We start from the raw sequence: 21,634 nt of genomic DNA, 5'->3' as shown, positions 1-21,634 counted from the left end.
GAGTTTTCAGTTCTGAAACTTACAGGGTATTCTTATAGTACGATGACCTCCTATATCGAAAGCTCAAAGAATAATTGATTTCTCAATTCATGACCCCTTTAAAAGTATGAAAGTGTACATCTTTTTCATGGTATACATGATTTTATGTTAAGTTGCCGTTTAATACATTAAGCAATGTTTTTGCCTGCTGTGACTCCATCATCACAGCATGGACTCCATCCATCATTAGACACGTTCCTGGGTCAACATATTTTGTTGATCCTGAAACAACATTCCTGTCTGAAAATTTAATCCTAACCCTATCTCAACCCCTAAACTTAACCCTACCAATAACTTATCCTTAAAATCAGATGGAAATGATAGGTGAATAAAACTGATGTAGAAGCACCTAACCCTGGTTGTAAGCCTAAACTTGACATTAACTGTAAACTGATTGGTTGATTGGAATGTTGTTTCAAGATCAATCAAGATGTTGATCCAGGAACATGTTGTACTTGGTGAAATCAGAAGAGACCTGCACTGGGCCAGAGTGTGACATAAACCATGCATCTTAATGTGCTTAGACAACCGGTTTTATAAACTGTTCAGTAAGAATGTGCTCTGGCAAAGAACCTAACTGCCATTCTCACTGAGAACTGTTTGTCTCAGATTTTGGACAGGGCTCGTTTAGTGTATCTCTCTTCCAACAAAGCACTTGCTTTCTGGTATTCGTATCAAGAATTTGTTTTATAACGTCATGCATCCTGACTGAAGTATAAATCATTTATATCGAAATATCAGTGATCTCTATACACCCACTATTCTTCGTACACTAAAAAAAAAAGAGACAGCGTGAAGTGTCAATGGTGTGTGAAGAGTTGACCAGTGCTTGTGTGGTCTAGGGGAGTTTTTGATATGATTCTCAACATATCCTGTTTATTGGACAGTATTAAAAAAAAAAGTCCTAAATAAATTTTTTTCTGAAGTGAAAGACAGACACCATCTTAGTATCATAGATTTTTATAAACTTATTTTCAATTTGTGCAAAAAACAATTATCTTCTGGCTTTAAAAAGAAACAGAGGACATACACTTTCATCCTTTTACAATACTGACTTGAAAACAAAGCACAAATATGAATATTTACACAAACTATTTTTAAAGACTGTACAAACATCATACTCAAATAAATTGCTCCACTGAGGTAACCAATTCAAGAAAGTAAAAAAAAATAAGTAAATAAAAGTAAAAAGCAGCAAAACGGAAGCCTTCAAAGGGATTATTGTGCTCCACGGTCCTTATTCCATATAAGATCATCTATATTTAGTCTAAATCCTGAACTCTGAACACTATCCGACTAAGAAATATGCATTGAGATAAGACGTCTCTTTCCTCTTAGATGCATGGCTTTTCATGCTTTCAGCGTAAGTACCTTTTTATTGTGTTGCAGTATAAAAGTGGTTTAAACATATCAATGTTCAGCCGCCACTGAGCACTTGGGTTCCTTTCCGTACAAAATAAAAAATTAAAAGTTAAACTTCTAATGAAATTGCTTTTGGCAGCGATGTCGGACTCTGGGTTGTATATAGCATTTAACCAAACAGGTTATACGTTGACAGACATTTGATTCTCAAGTGAGCACATATCATGTGTCGCATTCATAAATATTTGGTTCTGTTCCACAGAATTTGCAGTTCTGAGCAGGGGTTGAAGGAGGCATAATAATAAAGAACAAAAACGAACGTGCCATAATGAAAGATGAGCCTAAACATGCACTCAGTGACGCTGAATTCTCCTAGGACTGCACATTGTTTCAATGTTTTTGCACCTTTGCCATAATGACTGAGTAGTGTTGACTCTGGACGGCTCACACACATTATGAAGGGAAGGTCTCTTTTGCTTGGAGGTCTGCCTCCTTTTCTTTCCCATTTCTCTGCATAGCATCTGTTTGCCCAATTCAGGTCCAACAGATCCCCACTACTCCACTGTACACACTTAACTACTATTGCTATAGAGCGCAACAGTTGGGTTACGGAAGTAAAGATCCTATTCGTTGTCTTCACAGGGAAATTGAATTTAACAATAAGCCTTTGGGTTAGACGTACCATGATCTTTTATAATGTTGTGATTCATCTTGGAAATGGTTGCTTTGGTTTATGACTAAGAATTTTTTCCCCTAAGGATAAATTGAATATGAAAAATAATTCTCGAAGCAAATCCGCAAAAAAACGTGGGTGGTGACTGTTGCACTCTATTCCTGCTTTGGCTTCCAAAAAAAAAGAAGAAAGATTTGAAATCCAGCAAAAAAACTAAACAAAAAATAAAAGTAAAGATAGAAACAGACAACAAGACTGACAAATCATTAAAAAAAAAAAACTGTACAGATTAAATACAGTGTAATCAATATGAATTTTGTATGAAAATTAGAGATTTTACATGTAATCAAAACTAATAGAATATAATCCAAAAAATAAACGGACTTGTTTGATTAAAAACAACAACGATTAAAACCAGCACCGCTGTTCAAATACCATTTCAACTGCACTGCATTTTGTTATGAGTTGCATGTGTGGTCAAAATATTATTCACAATTGTATATAAAACCTTTGGAAGCCCATCGATTGACCTAGCAGTAAGTTGGAGAAGATTTGGTCTTCTTTAAATGTCTCTTTCCTCCAAAAGTCAGAAGAAGATGGAAGGGGTTGCAAGAGCAGATTCAGAGACCTTTTGTGTCCCGACAGTGGCGACTCACTCTCTAACAGCGAAGACACGGAATGAACCTCCTTCTGTGTTGGTTTTACTGAAAGACAGAGATTGAAAAAAAAGAAAAAAAAATTAAACTATTTAAAAAACACACACACAATACTTGCCACTTTATGAGCAGGCCCTAGTGAAACATTAAGTGTAAACTGAATGGACACTTAATTTCATGTTATTTGATAAGTTTAACATGAAATTAAGTTTATATTACTGTCGCCAATGCAGAACTTTAGAGGGCTTTTTTGATCCCTGAATGTAGGACTTAAGTAGATCTTTATATGTAAACCCATAGTTAATTCTATTATCTCTGAAATATGATAAATTATAAAGTCGCAATTTGGTACAATTAAAAATGTTTACTTTAAATGTAATGTCTAATAACACTATACTAAATGTCTAATAAACATTATTAAAAATTTAAAATGTCTTTTAAAGTAAAACATTTAATTTGTGCACTTAAGAAACAGTTAAGTGGCCTTTTATATCATTAATATCATTTGCAAGTACAGATTTGAAGTACACTACAAGTGCACATTGACTTATTTTTCACAAAGAAGGACAGTCAGAAAGGAAATGATAGGGATTCAGCTTTGGATTGGTCCGGTCTGATTATCTCCTTAACTCTTGTAGATGTTCAATTCAAGAGTGTCAATGCCCTCTAATCAACTACAAAGCAAGCTCTGGAAACCCTGACATTAACACTGGCTCAGTGCTTGTCTCGTGCTGTGCTTCCATTCAGTTTTCTTCCAGAGGCCATTATTGACTACTGTTCTTGGCCTGGCCTTGCCATTTTCATTTATTCATAAATGGATTAGCCTTCAGGTGCTGGTGTATTGGACATGTTGCTTCGTTGGCATCAAATGTGCTGTAATTATCCTTGACCGGGACCACTGAGTCAGACACCAACAACTTTTCCATCCAATGGTAATAGAGCGCATGTGAATACTTCCCTGTTAATAAAGTTCTCACGACTGGCTGCCCCCCATTTCCCCTAGATTGCATCATATGAATAGCATGCGGTGAGGAGAAAATCTATCCAAGCTGTCAGTGAATGGCTTTACTGTGCTCAGTCTATAGGCCGGTCAAGGCCGGCAACAGTTTAAGAGGCGAGGATCGATTCCTTCGATGATGGTGTTTGATTCAGGTGTTAGGTTTCATTACACTGGAGCCAATTCTGTCGATTTAAGCACTTTGCGCGCAGCATTGGAGAATAAGCGAAGAGCCCCTGTGTGGTCCATCCTCGATGAGAAACCACACCATTACTCTTCAACCACTAACGTGCCACAGGCAGATTTGGCCCATCTTGGCTTTTTGACCACTGAATTGAGTTACTGAGAGAAAGCAAAGGGAGAAAACGAGAGCAGAGGTGAAGAAAGATACAGGACGTGTACCTTTCAGACTGGATGCCATTCTTCATGGTCCCGGTGTAACTTTTCCTCTTATCCAGAGCCAGGAGGTCCACATATCCCCCGTCGGCTTTGATCACTCCAGCGTGGATAGCTGCTCGGCAGATACTGGAGCCCTGGACATGAAGAGACAAAAGGGTATTCTTTTAGTCGGCATGCTTTCCAGTGCCATTCTCTCATAGAGAGGCTTCATAAGTAGTTCTGTTGACCTTCATGCTGGAAGGCTGATATCATGCTTCCTCAAAGCATACACTTATATACTGTATACTACCAGTCAAAGTTTGGAATAAGTTTTTTGAATGTTTTTGAAAGACCAACAATACCCTCTTTTCACACAGCAATCCCAGTAAATTACTGTAAAATTACCAGAATGACTACACAAATATGCTGTTCACACAAGCAACGGTGTTCTGGCTTTTTAACGTTAACTCTTTCGCCACCACTCATGGAAATTTCCGTCAATTGTGAGAAAGCGCTTTCCCACCATTGACGGAAATTTCTGGCTTTCCATGTTTCTACCGTTATACGGTAGGGGGTGCTATTACGCATCTTCTGAAAGAGTACAGAATCTCCGGATCAAAACACAGGCGAAGAAGCAGCAGAAACAAGTGATAGCATATTTGAGCAGACGCATATGTAAAATAACACGATCATCAATATTAAACGGCATATAAATCAAAACTGCCAAATGTAACTGAATGAAATGTCGACCCAGGATGAACGATAGGACTGTATGAGCTTTGGAGGTGTTGATGGACTCGAGCTACTTCATCTATGTTTGGATTATCATTCTGAATCCGATCCAGACTTAGTCTTAGCTTTTTGCTCAAAATTGCTTTTTTTTATGAAACTTGCCCATATTCATGTGTAAAGGAATGCATATTTATTTATTTTATATTCATACAACAAAATATTCTGGAGGCCATGAAACTTTTGTGAATATTGTCAAAAATCCTGGTGGTGGCTGGCAACTTTTTTCAAAAAGGCTGATGGGGAAAGATTTAAGAGATCATTCACACATCATCAAAATACTGTTAAATTCTGTGATGTCAGTCATCTGAAATTGTCTTTAAATGCAGCACCGTTGTCTTCAATCCCCCGCATGAGGTTTTAGTTTCAATTTTATAACATTTTTTGACGTCTGAGTGACAGCCATAAGGGGATGATCAAACAGAACACGTTTTTGCTCTTAAAAACACGAGACATGCATAATAGTATCCAACTGCAGAGCCACAGCGCCTCAAACGCGACACGTTGCGCAACGGTCAAAGATGTCCATCTAGCTCGTATTATTTACATAGAAAAACTATTAAAAAGCAGCAGAGCTTACTGTTAACAGTAATAACATCATCTCCATAAGAACTTTATGATAGGCCCAAAGCAGACTTCTTACGTCAGCCTGTTCTGACTTTGTGCATGCTCAAGTAATCTTCATTCTTTGTTCACACACAGTATCATACCGGTAATTTACTGGTAATGTTACAACTTCCCTTACTGGTAAATTGCCAGAACCAATTTATCAGTATTTTTGAGAAGGTAATGTTCACCAGTGTTGGGGAAAGTTACATTACTTTTGCATTACATTACTTTTGCGTTACTTTTTCTCATCTGGGCTATTTGTTTGTTTTTATAACAATAAAAAAGTTCTCTGCACTTACTCCTGATTTCTCTTAACATGGAGACAGAGCAGGTGCCAGTCAATAAATGGGAAAACAAAGTAACTTGCATTACTTATTTGAAAAAGTAACTCAAATATTTAAAGTAATGTTACTTTACTAGTTACTTTAAAAAAGTAATCTGATTACATAACTCACATTACTTGCAATGCGTTACCCCCAACACTGCTGTTCACACATGATCTCTAACCAGTAATTTGAAGCTAAAAAAAAAAAAAAAAGTCTGTGCCCATCATACACTACGCAACTTTTGTTAACTCTGTCAACACAAATTGCCAAGATTGGTCTTACTTTCGCTAATAATGTCAATACATCTGTAAATCAAAGCAAAAAACTGGACCAGAGTTGTTAGTATGAGCAACAGTAATAGTTATTCTTGCCATAACACTATTCAACTATGTTTTCCACGGTTAATTCCACAGTCCTTGAGATGTAAACAGTCTAAAGGAGCCTAGACAAATTACATCACTTCGATGTCTACAGTACGCAAGGCCAGAGCCCAGAGCTCCAGAAAAGGCAAGTTGGCCAGACGCCTGGCAGCTTCAGTGTGTGCATGAACTCTCTGGAACTTCATGTACCTACAGTTTTTATTCTTTTAACCTGGAAAGGAGGTTCAATTCTGTCCGCTTCTGCTTACCAAACAAATCAGTATGACCCTTACTTTCAGGCCCTCACCTCACCCCGGCCTAAATTAATGAATAAGCACAGCTCTGGTTGGTATTATCTTATAATACTCATCCAATTGCTCATGCACTACAAGTGAGTATAAGTGCACTTTAAATCAAAGGCTACCTTTACAAATGACCAAGTCCAAACCACTGTATAATGAAGGTTAATTAGTGCTTGTTGGAGAGCATGCTCTGATCTGAGGCCAGCTCTACAGACGCTCAGCTTTTACAGAGGAATGTGGCCGCAACAAGCCAAAAAGGCCAAAAGGCAACAAGTTCATTTGAGTTCACACACCACTGAACAGCCAGGCCATTCCACACTAGGTCTCTTCTCCGGTGAGAAAAAGACACCTGAGAGAAGCTAATTATCCTGATTGCAGAGAATCTTAAGTTTAAGTAATAAATTGTTGATGCCTGACCATTGAATTTTCATTAATATATTACCTGCAAGTACAGTTTTTAAAAAAATAAACTTTGAAGTTTTTAAGTTTACTGCAAGTGCAAATTCAAAACAATTAAGCTTTTTCACAGTGGCTATCAAACAAATTTGTGCCATAATGAGTTAATAAAGAACCTACAGGATAAACTTACACTGTCTAAGCTGTTCCCTAAACAGTTAAGTGGTCCATAAGGCCAAGACCTGACCTCAGGCATGCATGAGTCAGTGTAAGAGAGCTGCTCTCCAGCTCCACTCACACAGCTGCTGCTCTGTGGTCAGTCTACACTCTGGGAGAGAAATTAGTGGCGACAATGGCCACCTCCACCAACAACTCCCTTAAGACTCACACAGACAATTCCCGTGGTCGACCCTCACCACAAGAGTAGCACGCTCACTTTAGCACTCATAAGTGCTTGACTACGAATGCCTGTTCACCCTCATTTCCCATCTCTCAGCCCTGTAACGCTCAAGGAGAGAAGCAGGTACTCACATCAGCGTAGATATTGCTGCCAACCACTGGAGCCCAATATGAAGGTTCGTTTATGCAGTTAGCTGGGCAGAACACTCTGATGAGATAGAGGTGAAACTGGTAAGGTGCATTAGAAAGTACTTCCAGATGACCTATTATAGAGTGGAATCTATGTGGTGAGTGTTATAATACTTTGAACTGTACCTTGGACAATGAGAGGTGGACGCCTTGAAGGGACAAATCTCTGCCACTGTTGCGTAGCAGTCTATTGTTTGCTCTAAAAAGGGAAAAACAAAACATTATTGGTCATCCAGACCTACTGGATACTAATAATAACATTTTGTCAAAGATAACAAAATGTTATTATTATTCAAATAATATTAATATATTATTTACAATATATTCGGTATGTTATAAATATAAAAATACATTAATATAATACAGTAATAATACTATTAATATTTAATTAATAGGCTGATTGCGCTCTCGAAAAATATGAGATCAATAAGAATATTTGCATTCACATAATAAATGCTTAAAAAAAAAGTACTTTTTGCAGAAATAAATATAAAACTTAAGTGTGAACTTAATGTAATGTTTACTGACACTTAATGGCATGTTAATTGCAATTAAATGAAAATGTATTATTGTTTAAATTTATATTAAAGTTTAACTTAAAGAGTGTTTTTGACCCATTTAAATAGTACATCTTTTGGAATTTCAGAATTACTTCTATTGTCTTTGAAATATGGTTAAAGTGTACTGCTGACAAGCATAAATAAAATATACTTTAATGTCATTTCTATTGAAATTTGTTTATTCATATATTTAAATATATTTGTAATGACACATTTTGTAGTGATGCAATTTAGTACGTTTAAAATATAACTTGAAATGCAATATCCAGTAACACACAACTTCTGATTGCATGCTGAAACAATTATAAGGCCAATAGATGAGAATATTTGCATTTACATGAGAATTATTAAGATAAAAACAGCAAAAATGCTCACCTTCCACTTTTGACACCATAAATGCATTGCCAGGCTTGTATTTACTACAACAATAACACACACACACACACACACACACACACAAAAAAAAACACAGATTAGATTGAATAACTATCAATGTGGAAAGTTAATTGTGGACAAACTTAATTAAAATGACTATATCATCATAACATTCAGACTACCTGAATGACTCGACACCATTCTTGGTTGCCTTTACAAAGAACGGGAAGCTGTCTTTTCTTGTGATGTCAACAAGACCTCCATTGTTGTCAATTATTCCATAGTGGATAGCAGCCCGGCAAATACTTGATTGCTACAATAACAGGGGAAAAAATCGAATTAATAAATAAATCTAACATCATCTAATTAAACAGGACTGTGGAAAATCTCAAAGTAGCACTTACAACATCATAGTACAGCGTTCCCCACACTTTCCCCTTCTTATTTAGACAGTTGGCTGGGCAGTTGAACCTATGAAAGAAAAAAAAGATCACCAGTAAATTTTCTGAACTTATCATCTATTAAAATCTTCACAGAAGCATCTACTTCATTCAGACTGACCTATTGCAGGTTGCTCCTTTACATTTGTCCCTCATTTTTGTCTCACATTTAATATTTTGGGCTGAAAGGCAAAGGGAAAAAAACTAATTTAAAACATCTTTTAACATGAATACTTTAAATAAATGTACATTATTACTAAAGTTATAATATTTTAATAGTTTTAAAATATAAATGCTAAAAATGTATAAATGATTAGCATTAATTATTTAATAATTATTCAGTTGTTGTTGTTTCAAGTAATATTATTCACACTAACCTAGATAGGTTGTGCTTGTAGTCTTGGGCAAGGAAGGTTTGGCATTTGCAGGTTTCTTAGGGGAGTAGGGCTTGGACTGAGGCTTAGTTGGAGTAGTTTGAGGCTGTACAGGCTCCTGAGGCTTCTCCACCTCATTCATATCTGGAGACTCGTGACGTTCAGGGTCTCCTAAAAACAAAAAACTCAGAAATTAGATTTCAACTAGAGATGCACCGATACAGACTATACAGGGAACCTTCTCATTTGGTTGAAACACAGATTGGGTGATTAACATGAGACATGATACGGATTTCGGCAAGTTGTACTGTATCTTTCAGCATACCTTCAAATGTTCATTCATGTTTTTCAAGAAACAACTTGTATTAAAGTGGAAGAAGACTTGCGCTCCGCACTGCCGCTTGAACTGATGCGCTGATCTGTCGCGTAACATTTAAGAGCATCAAAACGCCATTTATTGTTTTAATTTCGTGATGAAATGGACAGAGAAGAGAAACAGAAGAAAGATGAGACTTTTTTTGGGTTTCTTATTAGATGTAACAAAGCACCAAGCTCTTTGCAATTATTTGAAGACATGCTACAAATAATGTTTGGTCTATGGAAAAACCTTGAACCTGGCAACCCTGGCTTGAACTATGGGTATTTCATAAGGTCAGATAGAGCCTTCTTTTCTGTAGCTATTTTTAAACCGTTAAAGCATTATTGTTGCTTTAACTTGCCCTAAATTTAACACAAGAGATATTTTCCTCACACATAGTACGAGTTGGAGTCTGACACGTTTTTCCGTATTCTTTTGACTGGATTGGCAAGTCATTTTCATCCCTCGTCGGCTGTTTTTAAACATTCGATAGTGAAAATAATAGCTTTTATCGTCCGATACCGATTATTGTCTGATACAGTGGTGCATCTTCTAATTTCTCTATCAGTCCTCACCTTTGTAACAGAGGTTGTTTCTGCAACCTCCTCCGTAGCTTGGTGGACACTGGGAGCAGGGGCGGCCATGTTGGTACGGGGCTTCCCCAATCCAGTTTCCCCTAAAAGACGGCACAGGTTCAGCATGAGTTTGGAAATTACTGCAAAATTTGCACATTTGACTGAGCATTCAAAGCACATTATCACACAGTCTCATGGATCTCAGGACTGATTTAGGAAAATAATCCCCAGCTGCCAAATTAAATCATTAGCTTGGAAAAGAATAGCATATTCTGTCAATGTTTTCCTTTCCTAAAAACCTTCATTTACTTTTCCATTTTTCCTAAGGATGAAACTTTGTTTTTAGCCTCTATGTTTTGAAGGATGGAATCTTTGCTTTAAAAAAGTTTTGTTCCATACGATAATCATCAGGAATAGTAATTAGCCATCTGCTGTTAAGTGAATAAACATAGCACAGTTACTGGTCTTACTTTGGTGAGTAGTTGCAGACGAGATAGACAGCGTTCTCCCAGACCTCTCCCCACACGTTCATGCGTGGACACGTGTGTACAGCACAGCCAACACGATTGGTTGTGGCCCAGACCAGCTGCAAACGAAGAAAAATACATTATTTTTAGTGGCGTTTGCTAATGTGTTTGCTCATACTCAGGGTTAGGGGTTTGTTCATAAATATTGAACTTTTACATTTCATTTGATGACCTCAAATCATCACTTATTATGCACTCAGTACTTATCTTTAAAAATACCTGCATGTGATTACATCTGTAATTAATTTTTGTAGTAAAAGGGGCAGTTGAGCCTACCCCTGCCCATTAACCCACCCTTAAACCTACCTATATCACCAAACTGGTCCCTAACCTTACCGACATCCCACCTCAATAGCAGCAAATGTGTTTTGCAATACAACAAGAACACAATAAGTACATTGTACCTAACAATTATTATTATTGATGTGATTACATAGTAGGTAATGGCATCTAATATAAAATGGGGCCAACATTTTTTTTCTTTTAGCATGCACGAAAGATGCAGATCTCTTTGCTGTTGTTGAAAGCATAAAAAAGACATCCATATCAGCTCCCCCCAGAGGAGGAAGTGTTCCCCAGCAGGAAGTGTTCTCCGTACTGGGGCAACAACAGTAGATTGATGGGGCCATAGGGGCCGTGAATAGAGACTGCCCTCTTTCATTCTGCCCTGAAGCGCGGAAGGAGAGCACCTCAAGTGTGACCGGGCCAGTTTCCTGAAAAACGTGTGTGATCCTTCCCTTCATCCACTCTTATCCACACAAACAAAGTAATGCCTGCGTGCAGCCCATTGAGTTGTGGTCAAGGCCCTCACTGATTCACTTAAACACAATAGGGTTCACCGGGTTCAGCCCTGCAGCACGAGCCAAACCATTTGGCTGTGAAATGAAAGAGAAGTGCTTACTCAGGCCTTTTTTCGTACATACAGTTAAACCATAGTGGGTTTGCATCCAGCCCCATAGAGGGAACACGTCTCAATACTCCCTTGAGGATGCACTTCCTGTGCAGAGGCAAAAAAAAAGTGGCCACAGGCGGTGTCGGCCATGGGATAATGATACAGCAAACTAATCAGTCTCAAAAAACACAAACTCAGGTTTATCCCTGATGGATCGTTTGGCACAGAGAAGATTATGGGGCCCTCGCACAGCACGTGAGAGAGGAGCAGAAAACAAGGAGAATCGCTGCATGGATTTGGCGCGGTTCCCTTACGACTTTGCATCTTCAAAAGTATTCGGGTCAAAGAGGAAAATGATTCAGGAGTAAAGCAACTCTTTCCAGATGCTTGTGACCTGCTTTTAGAGGGCTAGCGAGCTGCGAGAATGTGGGACAAATTCATCCCAGTGATAAAGTAAAGTCTGAGAGGACATGATGCCATTTCCCAACCCTTCTCTCTTTCTTGTTTTTTTTTTTTTTTCTTTTTTTTTCTGTTTGTCTCACTCAGACTTTGGTTTGACTCGCTTTTCTACTTTTCTTTCTTTGTGCATTGCATCTGGCATGTTCAATATGTTTCGACAGTATCAACACTTTTTCAAATACCACCAATTTTAAAAATTGAGAAAAGGAGCTGTTAGTTTAGAATGAAACCGAATGAGGGCTGCAGAAAACTACTAGTTATTTATAAATACCTAAAGAGAAAGTAAATATTATTTGGACACTAAAAGGGGTAATTCATCAAAAAAGTGAAAAATATGTCATCTGCCATCATGTCGTCCAAACCCGGACTAACCCTAACCCTTCAAAAAGTACAATAAGAAATCGTAAAAGTATTCAATATAAATTAAGCAGTTTAGTCTAAGTCTTCTGAAGAGATGCAATCACTTCATATGATGAACAGATTTAATTCACATGTAAGCAATGATCAACGTACATAGAGCATCAGAATCTCATACAAAGCATGAGAACAAATCTCAATGGACTGTCAATAGATGGACACATTTTAATGAAAGGTATTGTAGCACAAAAAAACGAATTACCAATTGGTTTGAGATTTTGTGATGCAAAGGCATTCACATATTTTTAGGACTAGCTAAGGTGTCCAAATACATTTTGGGGCCATTATATTACATGTGTGTTGCATGTTCTGTGGGAGGTTATTGAACACCAGTGGTCAAGGCTGCACTCCATATGTTGCCTTTAAAGGCACTTCTATTTTAATGCAGGTCACACATGCTACTTATTAAACACAGCAGGTGAGGAGAAAATCCAGGCTGGCATGTGCACACCTTCGCACGCAAGTTTTAAAATTATAAACAAGGTCATGTTGTTTAGTCTCACTGGGATAATTGTTTGCAAACTGTTAGTAAACTGATCTTTCTCACTCACTTGTGTGTAGTGGGTGCACATGGGTCCAGAGCAGCGCTCAGGGCACCACGGGTTACACTCATGCTGGTAAGGGTAGGTGTAATCCTTCACCTCATCGTACCAGGCCTGCACATGGTAGGCGGGAGAACGGTACCTATCAGGAAAGAGACACAATTATTTAATGTGATTATGAGTTTCTTTGTATAACTCTTTACACAAAGCAACTTACTGTAAAGCACATTCACAGTAAATGTTTTGCAGCATGAGTCAAATCCATGACATTTACATTCAGATTTCCTACACCAAAGCATTTCCATGACTTTCTCAAGTTCATTATTAATAGATAAGGATTAAAAAAATAATACAAAATTCATAGAGATCACTCAGGAGGATTTCAATGTCTATGTTAGACCATGGATGTAATATGTTTAAAACATATGCCATGATAGTTTAAGTAAAAATTAGTTAATGTCAGCTCAAACAGTAGAGAATTGCACAAGCAACACCAAGGTCATGGGTTTGATTCCCAGTGAATGCATGAACTGCAAGAAAAATTAATACCTTTGATATAGTGTAAAGGCATAGTCACATTTACTATTGCTTGGCCAAATTTCACGTTCGAAATCCAGTTATTTCAATAGGATTCACATGAGAGTGAAAAATGTCCTCACGTAGATTTCACATTGGACTCGAATTTGCTGTGTTGCCAAAGAGAAAGCTGCTTGGTTGGAAAGTGAGTTCTGTGTGAGCTCGGCTCCATGCATCATTATAGTACTAAACAATCTCGTGGCAATTCGTAACTATTTTACGTTTTGGCAAATTGGTGGCCAATTCGTATGACATCTCATTTGCACATTTTCATTGAATCTGCTGACAGTTATGTTTACGAGTGGGGTTAGGGATGGACCTTAATGTTTTTTTTCTAAATATCGTATGTTTCCAGACTATTCACATTGTATGAATTTATATGAAATCACAACTTGTACATTTTCTCACAGGTTTTATGAGGTGGCGATTTCATATGATTTCATACAATGTGAATGGTATGGAAACATATTTTTTAGGGGGGAAGAGATCAGCTTGTAATACTATTTAAATGAGAAAAATGTAACCAAATCTTAAGGCGCTTTGGATAAATACATAAAAGTACATGTTAAATAAGACAAAAATCAAACAAAAGTCAAAAATACAACAAAAAATGTCCCCAGATCTGAATGAACAACTTTGCTTGCCTTCAGTTTAAAAAAAAAAAAAAATGTCTAGAGATTTTTTCAGGCCTGAAATCACAGTTTTAAAACTGTAATATTCTAATATATCCATGATTTCTGTGACTGTGGCCATTGTTATATTGTACAGGAACAGACTAATATGGTCTCTGTAAATATGTGTGTACTCATACCTTCCCCAGTGCACTGCAAGGTTCTGCCCAATGGACATTAGTAGGTCTTGAGGTCCATGTTCCCACTGGCATTGTTCCGCCCAATGGGTTGCTGACTTCTCCAGTTCATCGTCCCAAACCTGGTCATACACACACAAGCTAAATCAAACTCCTAGCAGAACACACCAGATTTATAATTCTCATTTATTTGCACTGAGACTTTATCAAAATGAGTTTTATTCCCAGATAATTCCCTTTGCCTTTCTCTCACTCTTCATCTTCACTATAGGACTGGGAATCAGGCCCAATACAACTAAAATATTGGCTACAGAGCTTGGCTCACATCCATTGTAAATCCCCAGCAATCAGGGTTAAATGAGACAAATTTCCCTAGCTTATTTCTCCACCTGTAGGGAGAGAGGACTCACTTCACTCCAAAGAACAGGGTTCTTCACCTCTGAGGAACTCTCAGTAAATTTCCAACTGCATGATGGGTACAAACAGTCACACATTCTGTAACCTCAGTTCTGAAGGTGCTGTTTGGGACTAAGCCACATTTCTGAAACCCTTACTTGTTCGCTGAGGCCTGGCAGCGGTTCTGAAACCCCTGCTTGTGGTAGACTCCTGTCTTTCTCAAAGGCATCAACCCAACTACATTAACCATAAGGCTTTGCTCTTTGTATCTTTCCCTCAAAAAACTCACTACATCAACATTACATTTACTTTAAATGTACCATACGCAAAGGTCCACAGGGAACGGAAATAAAGCAAGGCTGTGCTCTCAGTAGGTCCCCAGTACACCTAGAATTAAAGTCTTTCCTACAAAAAAGTTTTTAAAACTCAATTTCCCACAATGCCTTGCAATGGCCTACAATTAATGCTGCCTTCATGTGCTATTGGAATTATCGTAAATATAAGTTTCCTGGTTAAAAATTGGGCATGAACGGCCTCTCAAGTCGTATTTACCACTGGGAAGCTCGGGGATAATTTTGATTCCCAAGTTTCTGATTTGGACGGGCCATAACCTTTAAACATATCAAAATAGAGTGGTGAATCTTTATAAGGTTGTCAATGAATGGGACACTAAATATCATTTTGGCTTTAATAAGATTTTCCAAATAAATGAGCAAGAATAAACCTGGTGTCTTCCACGATTTTCGTCTTTCGGACAACAAAGCACTTGAATGCGACAAGCAATTAATCACAACTTTAGAACTGGGAAGTAGGAAATTTCCAATAGTATGTGAAGGCAGAGTAAGGCCTTCAAACTGAGTCAGTAATTGTCAGTATACAGCTAATGTAAAGATAATGACTCACCTTTGCAATTTGCATTATGAAAATTATTATTCATTAGATACAGATGTATAAATAAACTATATAGGTTGTGTAACAGTGGAGGTGTATCATCTACTGGTACAACAGAACTAAGCTTTTGCCAGGTCACTCATTATTATTTTAGCATTACTTCTAACTGGAACTTCAAAATACCTTATTTTGTGTTCCACAGAAAGAATAAAATCGTACCTTGGATAACATAAGCATGAGTAAATAATGACTGCATTGTCATTTTTGGGTGAACTTGTGAAAAAGAAGTGCACTTAAATGTATTGAATGTGCACTTGTAACCTACTTAATATCTTAAAAGTGTATTTAAAAAACTATACTTGTATATAATTTAATATTAAATAAATGGCTGCTTAAGTGTACTTAGAGTATATTTGCTTGACTATGCTCAGCACACTTAAATACATTAAACATGACTTAAATACATATAAGAAGAGCACTTTGTAATAATGTCAAATTAAATCATTCAAGTAAATGACAATCAAATATATTTTAGTTTACCATAAATCCCTGTCAGTACATTTAGAAGTACACTTTAACCATATTTCAAAGACAATATAAGTAATTATGAAATTGCATTTAATGTTGTACTTAAGTGGGTCAAAAACACTCTTTAAGTTCAACTAACTGCATTTAATATAAATTCAAAACATTACAATGTCCAAAACATTACATTCAGTTCGCTAGCAAGTATATTCTTTTAAAGTATATTATTTCCGCAATATGTACTCTTTTTAACTTCTTTTTCACAAGGGAATCCCTTTAACACATGCAATTGAAGGCAGCAAACAGTACCTGCCATTTCTGTCACATGACTGAAGCCTCATATTTGGTCCAGTAATGTCACTAATCTTTGGCATTGTTTCTACCTGTGTCATGACTCCTGTGTCAGCAGGCAGCTAAGCTGCAGTGCAATTGTCTCCACAGTAAAAAGGCACCTCACCACACTGGTTGCTCTGCCTCCCAGTGAGTTCATGTTTTCCAAACAAGATTACACTTGTAAAATCAATATGTCTCTTCCCATGAAGCTTGTATTTGGCACCTACACAAACCTAAAAATATTTACTGTACCAGAAAAAAAAAAAAGATGAAAGATGATGACTGATGCTAACACAACATGCAATTAGTATAAAACTGGGTCATTAATGCAGAACCGAGTGTTGGTTTTGTACAGCTCTCAACATGTGTGGTCGACATAAAAAATGCCTTTGCTGCAGACTAAACTCATAGCATCTCTGTTCTAAAACCAGTGAACCACGTCTTGCTGTCTACATTAACTGTTACATTCTAAAGCAGCATACTAACTGAAATAAAGCCTCATAAGTGACTGATTTGATACACCCTTCACAGGCATAGACAGCAAACTAGGCAAACTAATAGGATCTAATGTTAGCTTGTTGCTAAGCTAACCCTACTGAAAAATCCAGCATTGCTGGTCACTAGCATAAAGTGTGTTTTGCATGCTGAAACCAGCATGAGATGCCGGTTACTGGTTTGCTGGTCACCAGCATGGGAAGCAGCTACACCAGCTCAATTTGGCTTGAGAATAGCATGAACCATAAACCAGCCTGGACCAACATGGAATTCATGCTGGTTTATGCTGAATTTTTCAGCAGGGAACAGAGTATTAAAAGTGCGCTTAATTGTGCTTTTAAAAAGCATGCTAAAGTGTACTTCATTTTCACAAGTTAATAGATAGCACACAAAGAAATGTAGGGTAAAGTAACACATTTTTAAATAGATTGAACTATTTTTATCATTCCTTTTTATTAATGAATGAATATCAAGAAATCATCTGCCATCATGGGTAAAAATGTTCACCTTGTCACATTCTGAGTTTGTATTCCCAGTGTCTCTTTAGCCAAAATAAGGTACTTAGATGTCAGCATAATGTTATTGCCTTCCTTTTGAAACAATCTTACACACTTATGATGGCTGAAAGGGATAATTCACCCAAAAATGATAATTCAGTCATTTTCAGAAAATTTAAATTTCTCGCGCTCATGTCATTCCAAACCCGTAAGACTTTCGTTTATCCTTGGAACACAAATGAAGATCTTTTTATTTAAATCTGGGAGCTTTCTGTCCCTCCATTGACAGCCTAAGAAAATACCACTTTCAAGCCCCAGAAAGGTAGTAATGGCATCATTAAAGTAATCCATGTGATTCCAATGGTTTAACCTCAATTTTACGAAGCAACGCGGATGCTTTGTTTGCACCAAAACAAACAACATACAAAAAACACACAATTTACCTCTTTATTTACATAATATTCATCTCCTGTGTGTGTTAGTTGCATAGGTTGTCAATGAAAGGACAGAAAGCTCTCAGATTTCATCAAAAATATCTTAATTTGTGTTCCGAAGATGAACAAAAGTCTTACCGGTTTGGAAAGACATGAGGGTGAGTAATTATTGACAGAATTTTCATTTTTGGGTGAACTAAACCTTTAAAATGCTTTCTAGATAAGCAACTCCCGAGGTTTTGGAAGAGAACCTTCTGAGTTTTCAGATTATTTTAGTGTCTCTGTACAGACCCTCGATATTACATTAAATCATAATAAAGTTGGATGTGAGTGTAAAATGACTTGAACTATGTTCCTTTCTCACCATGTACTCCATGTTGGAGGCAGTCGGGTACACCTCTCCTCTCAGCTTGTTGTGGAGTTGCAGGATCTCCTCCCTGTCCGTCCACCTGATGGCTCTGCGAGTGCGTAAAGGCGCATCAGTTTTTGTGCTGTTGGGCTCCAGCTCATCCTGGTAGCGTTGCATTAACTGCCTCAGCTCCAGGGAGTCGGGAAGGAAGAGGGAAGCAGACAAACTGGCTCCCAGGAATAGCAGGGCAATGGAAACGAGCCTGTTCATGGCAGCGACGAGAGCAGCGTTGATGCTTTCAGAGTCGGACTACAGTAGACTGCCTTGTGTGAGCGGGTCTTCAGTGCTCTGTTCTGAAAAATCTGGAAGGAAATATGGTTTCCATGAGGATAAGTGTTGGGAAAACGATGGATAGTAAACACATGTCCATGTGTTTACTAAAAAGAGGAATAAGTGCTTCAAAGAGGAATTTGCAAAACTGGTTTCATTAGTCACTCTTATTGCATCCTGACTAAACATACACCACAAACAGATGAATCCAATAACAACAACAATTATAGTGAAAAATCTGAGAGTTGCTATTCTGGAACTACATAAGATTTATGCATTTATCTTGTACAGTAACTGCTCCTTTGTTTGAACTCTGCTTGTCCATTAGTTGAATCTAACAAAAACAGATTACATTTCACCCCAGAATCAGTAAATAAGTAATTTTGCATAAAGCAAGCACAATTTTAAGACAAATAAGATTCATTGTGATATTACTTTTATGACAGCTGAACACATTCACCCCAAATTCTTATTACCATAATGTATTCATTTCTCTCAGTGGTGAATTTCTTTACTATCAGCCCAATAATGTTAACTATATCACTATAAAAAAAAATAAAAATAAAAAAAAGACATTTTTATTCCAATCAGCATAAATTGAACTGGATATTATTATCTTTACTGTAATATCTAAAAAATAAAATGTCATGAGGTTACGGTAAAAATATTGAAATATTTTATTTAAATCAGCATGAATTAAATTGGTGATTATCTTTACTGTAATACCTAAAAATTTCTGTATCACTATATTACAGTAAAAAAATGTTGAAATGCAATGTTTTAAAAGTGTGATTCTCTTTACTCTAATTCCAAATTATGTTAACTAAAAAAACATTAAAAAAATGACTGAAATCATGAAATCTTCATACATTTTAAAAGTACAACAAATACTATGACTATAATGTATAAATACTTAATTTAGATATTAATAATAAATAATAATTAATTAATAATTAAATAATATTATAAAATAAAAAATACATAATATTAATTAATAGTATTAATATTTTTTTTTATTAAAATAATATGAATTGTGCTTGTTTGTCATAAAAAATTCAAATAATGTAAAACTGAAAAACATCTCAATGGTCTTAAAAGAGGCAATTTCTTGTTTGCTTCATGGGTATTTATTATGAAATTTGCCATCTATCCTCACTAGAGCAGATGAAATGGCCCACACTGATCCACATCAAATGAATAGTTTGTGCTCCAATTAGAAGAATGTATATTGTTTGTCATAGTCAGTTCGCCTCAGCTTGAACAAGCCAAAGCCCTCATCATTACAGTGAAATCTATCAAAGCCCTTCATAACAAAAACCCATTGTACTCTTCCATACTACTCAAAAGATCAAACTACTAAGCCTGATCTCCTTCGATTAGATTTGTTATTTTGATGGACCAGCAGGTCTGTTTGATCTCTGCATGTTCAGAATCCATCCATATGCTGAATTTTGTTTGTCAAACTCATTAATATCCTGAGGTGACAGTGGGACAAAGAATAATTCATTAGCAATAAGGAGAGAGTGGAATAAATCCACAATCAGCAGATGTTTCATTCACACATTTATCAAAGCAGACCCTTCTCTATCCTAGACTGACTTTCTCTGGGAATGGAATTGTCCAGGATTAGACAGCGACTGGAGGAGGTGAGAGAATGAAAGTGAAGAGCAAGTGAATTTAGGATATTTAGGGGGGGAAGGAGATGGAAGAGAAAAGTGGCCACCTCCAGCTCACACATCTAAATGCAGATGAGCCAAACACGTGAAACTTCAAGCCCCAGAATTCAGGATCTATAGAACCATCCAAATCCCTCTCATGGCTCCCTAATTTACTTCTCACACTCTCTCTCTCTCTCTGCAGAGCCTTGACATCCAACGCAGAGTCTGAGTAAACACAGGCACTGCTTCAGTTCCAGCTGCCCCTCTCTTTCTTTCTTTAGTTCACATTCAGTGCTGTCTCATCCCTCTCCTGAATTTTATACTACCATGACAGACAGAGCAGCCAGGAAAATTCCAACCGCTCACCTGGTCCACGTAAGCACGAGCCAAAACATTGTCAGATGGTCCATCTGCACTTTATGGCCAAATGGTTTTTGGTTTGTACACATTGTGCTTTGCACAAATAGTGAAGTTTAAAATGACAAGAGACAGATATGACAACATGACAGTTGAACTACATGCACATTTTCCAGTTTGACAATGAGCATGCTCAAGTTCATCACCTGAGCTCTCAAATCTATATGCTGATATTAAACACTGACTATCAATTGTTTTCATTGCCAAAAAAGGAGAAAAAGCTCCTCTCTTGATAATGAACTTTAATGGACTAAATGCATCAAAATGCAATGAATCAAGAATGTCTATGTGAAAAACTAACTTTCTTGATAAACTATCTTCTATACAAAAAAAAGCCAGAAACAGTTTACCTAGTCTGAATCTTCTCCACGAGCAATTCCAGAGGTTGCTGCAGCTCAGTGTCTTGCGGCTGGAGTATTTTCCTTTAAAGTCAAACAAGTGTGAGTAGTTGAGGCCGTTTGGCAGCTGTGGACTGGGACTGACTCTGTGGAAGCAGCTCAGAGCCTTTTATAGAGAAGGAGAGGAGCGTGAAGTAGAGGAGGGGGAGGCTGAAGAAGGCTGTGTTCTTGGCTAAACTCGGGCGCTCTGACGAACGATGTCAAGATGAAAGACGCAAAGAACATAAATCATCTTAAACCACCTCCAGAGGCGCATTCAGAGGATTACTCAACACCACACAACAGCAGGATGTTTCTCGATGAGTTATTTTGTAAGATGTCATTAGGTCTGTCAATACATTAAGGGATATAAGACATTTCTTGTATAATATTATATATGGAGAGCGGGGCTAGTTATAACACATTTTGCTTCAGCTTTTAAATTATACATTAAAAAAAATTATGTATGATAATCTGTGGTTATTTTAAATCCCCAGAGGAGGACAAGGAGATGGCGAAGGGATGGTGATAGGAGGACGAAAAACTGGCGGCGAT

General features: G+C 37.2%; 1 protein-coding gene across 2 annotated transcripts; it reads right to left on the bottom strand.

The window, feature by feature from the left end:
• Positions 1-905: 905 nt before the first annotated feature.
• Positions 906-21,175, bottom strand: crispld2 (cysteine-rich secretory protein LCCL domain containing 2). Of its 2 annotated transcripts, XM_067401395.1 has the most exons (15): positions 21,053-21,175; positions 18,313-18,659; positions 14,381-14,499; positions 13,003-13,135; positions 10,627-10,742; positions 10,157-10,257; positions 9,227-9,394; positions 8,971-9,031; positions 8,814-8,880; positions 8,592-8,722; positions 8,410-8,453; positions 7,601-7,673; positions 7,418-7,493; positions 4,130-4,260; positions 907-2,778 (listed from the first exon to the last, which is right to left on the bottom strand). In XM_067401395.1, the coding sequence occupies exons 2-15, from the start codon at positions 18,565-18,567 to the stop codon at positions 2,727-2,729; spliced, it is 1,527 nt and encodes a 508-aa protein (XP_067257496.1). In that variant the 5' UTR covers positions 18,568-18,659; positions 21,053-21,175; the 3' UTR covers positions 907-2,726. The 2 variants fall into 2 exon arrangements, with proteins under 2 accessions (XP_067257497.1, XP_067257496.1); XM_067401396.1 differs by lacking the exon at positions 21,053-21,175 and having other exon boundaries at positions 906-2,778; positions 18,313-18,592.
• Positions 21,176-21,634: the final 459 nt, after the last annotated feature.

This window comes from Chanodichthys erythropterus, chromosome 11 (assembly GCF_024489055.1).
Source record: "Chanodichthys erythropterus isolate Z2021 chromosome 11, ASM2448905v1, whole genome shotgun sequence".
NCBI lineage: Eukaryota > Metazoa > Chordata > Actinopteri > Cypriniformes > Xenocyprididae > Chanodichthys > Chanodichthys erythropterus.
This window is presented reverse-complemented; position numbering and strand designations above follow the sequence as displayed.

Excerpts from the sequence above, each read along its gene's own strand:
- crispld2 (XM_067401395.1), bottom strand. The coding sequence starts at position 18,567 with ATGAACAGGCTCGTTTCCATTGCCCTGCTATTCCTGGGAGCCAGTTTG. Across the intron at positions 13,136-14,380 it reads CTTGCAGTGCACTGGGGAAG|GTACCGTTCTCCCGCCTACC; the intron begins GTATGAGTACAC and ends CTTTCCTGATAG. Across the intron at positions 9,395-10,156 it reads AAACAACCTCTGTTACAAAG|GAGACCCTGAACGTCACGAG; the intron begins GTGAGGACTGAT and ends TTTTGTTTTTAG.